Source organism: Mandrillus leucophaeus, unplaced genomic scaffold, assembly GCF_000951045.1.
Source record: "Mandrillus leucophaeus isolate KB7577 unplaced genomic scaffold, Mleu.le_1.0 Scaffold20, whole genome shotgun sequence".
In the NCBI taxonomy this organism is placed as follows: Eukaryota; Metazoa; Chordata; class Mammalia; order Primates; family Cercopithecidae; genus Mandrillus; species Mandrillus leucophaeus.
In genome coordinates, this window is record NW_012102032.1 from 3,489,858 (window position 1) to 3,491,885 (window position 2,028).

At 44.6% G+C, this 2,028-nt stretch overlaps 1 protein-coding gene across 3 annotated transcripts in view; it reads left to right on the forward strand.

The window, feature by feature from the left end:
• TEX14 (testis expressed 14) overlaps positions 1-2,028 on the forward strand; it is a 161,482-nt gene that overhangs the window by 96,360 nt on the left and 63,094 nt on the right. For all 3 annotated transcript variants that reach the window (XM_011979186.1, XM_011979187.1, XM_011979188.1), the window contains exon 11: positions 1,633-1,784. In XM_011979186.1, the coding sequence (XP_011834576.1) occupies positions 1,633-1,784 (152 nt within the window). The remainder of the gene's footprint in view (positions 1-1,632; positions 1,785-2,028) is intronic.

Genomic DNA, 2,028 nt, shown 5'->3' on the forward strand with positions numbered 1-2,028 from the left:
TTTTTTTTTTTTTTTTTTTTTTGAGACGGAGTATCGCTCTGTTACCCAGGCTGGAGTGCAGTGGCTCAGTCTTGGCTCACTGCAACCTCTGCCTCCCGGGTTCAATATATAAATATTTATGTATTAAATTTGTATGCATATCCACACTGTTCACACTATACCAGGCCATAGGTGACTTTTCAGCAATACAACTAAAGTCAATACTAGCTTTTACACCTTCATGACTTCATGAACTGACTGCCCTCTATCCAAAGATTTACTGGAAGAAACTTTATTTAGGGAAGTTTGCTCAAATCTGAGAAGCCCATCTCATCCTCTAAAATCTGTCCTTTTTCCAGACTAACAAAAAACTTGCTGTCACTTGCTTTTTAAAAGCTTAATTCTTAGTTATCAACTGCCAGTCATTAAGTCTTGACTGAATGCCTCCCATAATATTCATACTAATTCTTTACATGAAAGAGCGCTTTATGGCTCACCAAGTGTTTCTACATCCATGATCTCATTTGATTGTCATGACAGCTGTAGGCTGAAGTCAGTGCTGAGTTTACCCTGAGGACTCTTGCTGGGCCAGAAGACATTTAGGATGCTCTGACTTAGCTCTTAAGGAGTCTGGTTGGGAAGATGAGTTATTTAAGCCTATGAGTGAACCCTTGAATGCTAAACTGAGAGGGCGCATTCTCAAAAGGGCAGGAGTTCAGAAAAGAAATCATGAGGAGTTGGAGAAGTCCCAGATGGCTTTGATAAAGCAGATGGGGGTTGAGGGGGCTCTTGAAAGAGTTTGCGTTCATTTATTCAACAGCAAGCATCAAGGCCCTGGTGTAAGCCCAGGAGTACAGTGATAAAGGCAGATGAGGTGCTTACTCTCATGGAGCTGACTCTAGAATGGAGGGGAGACAGATAATAAACTAAATAAATGAACACAAATACAGATAATAAGTGCTCTGAAACCAATAAAACAGGACTACTTTTGGCAGTCAGGGAGGGCCTCCTTGAGGAAGTGACTTTCAGACAAATAGTCACAGAAAGTAGCTAGTCACCCTAGGATCTGTGGGCAGGGCATACCTGGCAGAAGCTGCCAGTGCAAAGACTTGAAGGGCTAATGTGCTAGGTATGTTGGAGGAACTGAAAGAAGGCCCCTGTGACTTGAGTGGAGTGGGCGAGCAGTAGAGTTGCCAGATGAAGTTGGGGGAGAGGGCCTAGGTGGAACAGTAAGGAATTGCAGGTGTTGGAACAGCTCTGAAGCAGTGTGGATTAGCTCATTGTCTAGCTAGGTTTCCAGGAGCTCAAAGAGGTTGTCGGCCTTCAGAGGCAAAGTTTTCACAAATGCAGTATGTTGATTAAAAGACCCACGAGCCTGGCCAACATGGCGAAACCTCATCTCTACTAAAATACAAAAATTAGCCAGACCTGGTGACACACACCTGTAATCCTAGCTACTTGGGAGGCTGAGCAGGAGATTCACTTTAACCTGGGAGGCAGCAGAGGTTGCAGTGAGCCGAGATCACGCTGCTGCTCTCCAGCCTGGGTGACATGGCAAGACTTTGAATGAATGAATGAATGAATGAATGAATGAATGAATGAATGAAAGACCCTTTAAGGCATGAGCCCTGACTTGTGTGTTTCCTTCCCTAGCAAGGACAGAGGTGAACAGAGGGACCTGACTCGAGTGCCCCTTCCTACCCAGCTGTACAACTGGGCCGCACCAGAAGTGATCTTACAGAAGGCAGCCACAGTGAAGTCGGACATCTACAGCTTTTCTATGATCATTCAGGAGATTTTAACAGGTAGATCAAGATCATTAATGGTTGACCAAAGTCCCTATTCTTAGATTGTATTTTTCTCCCCCAACAGGAGTTACTTACTTGTATGAAAATACCAGACTTACTAAAAAGAGACTTCTTGGCTGGGAGCAGTGGCTCACGCCTGTAATCCCGGCACTTTGGGAGGCTGAGGTGGGTGGATCACCTGAGATCAGGAGTTCAAGACCAGCCTGGCCAACATGGTGAAACCCCATCTCTACTAAAAATA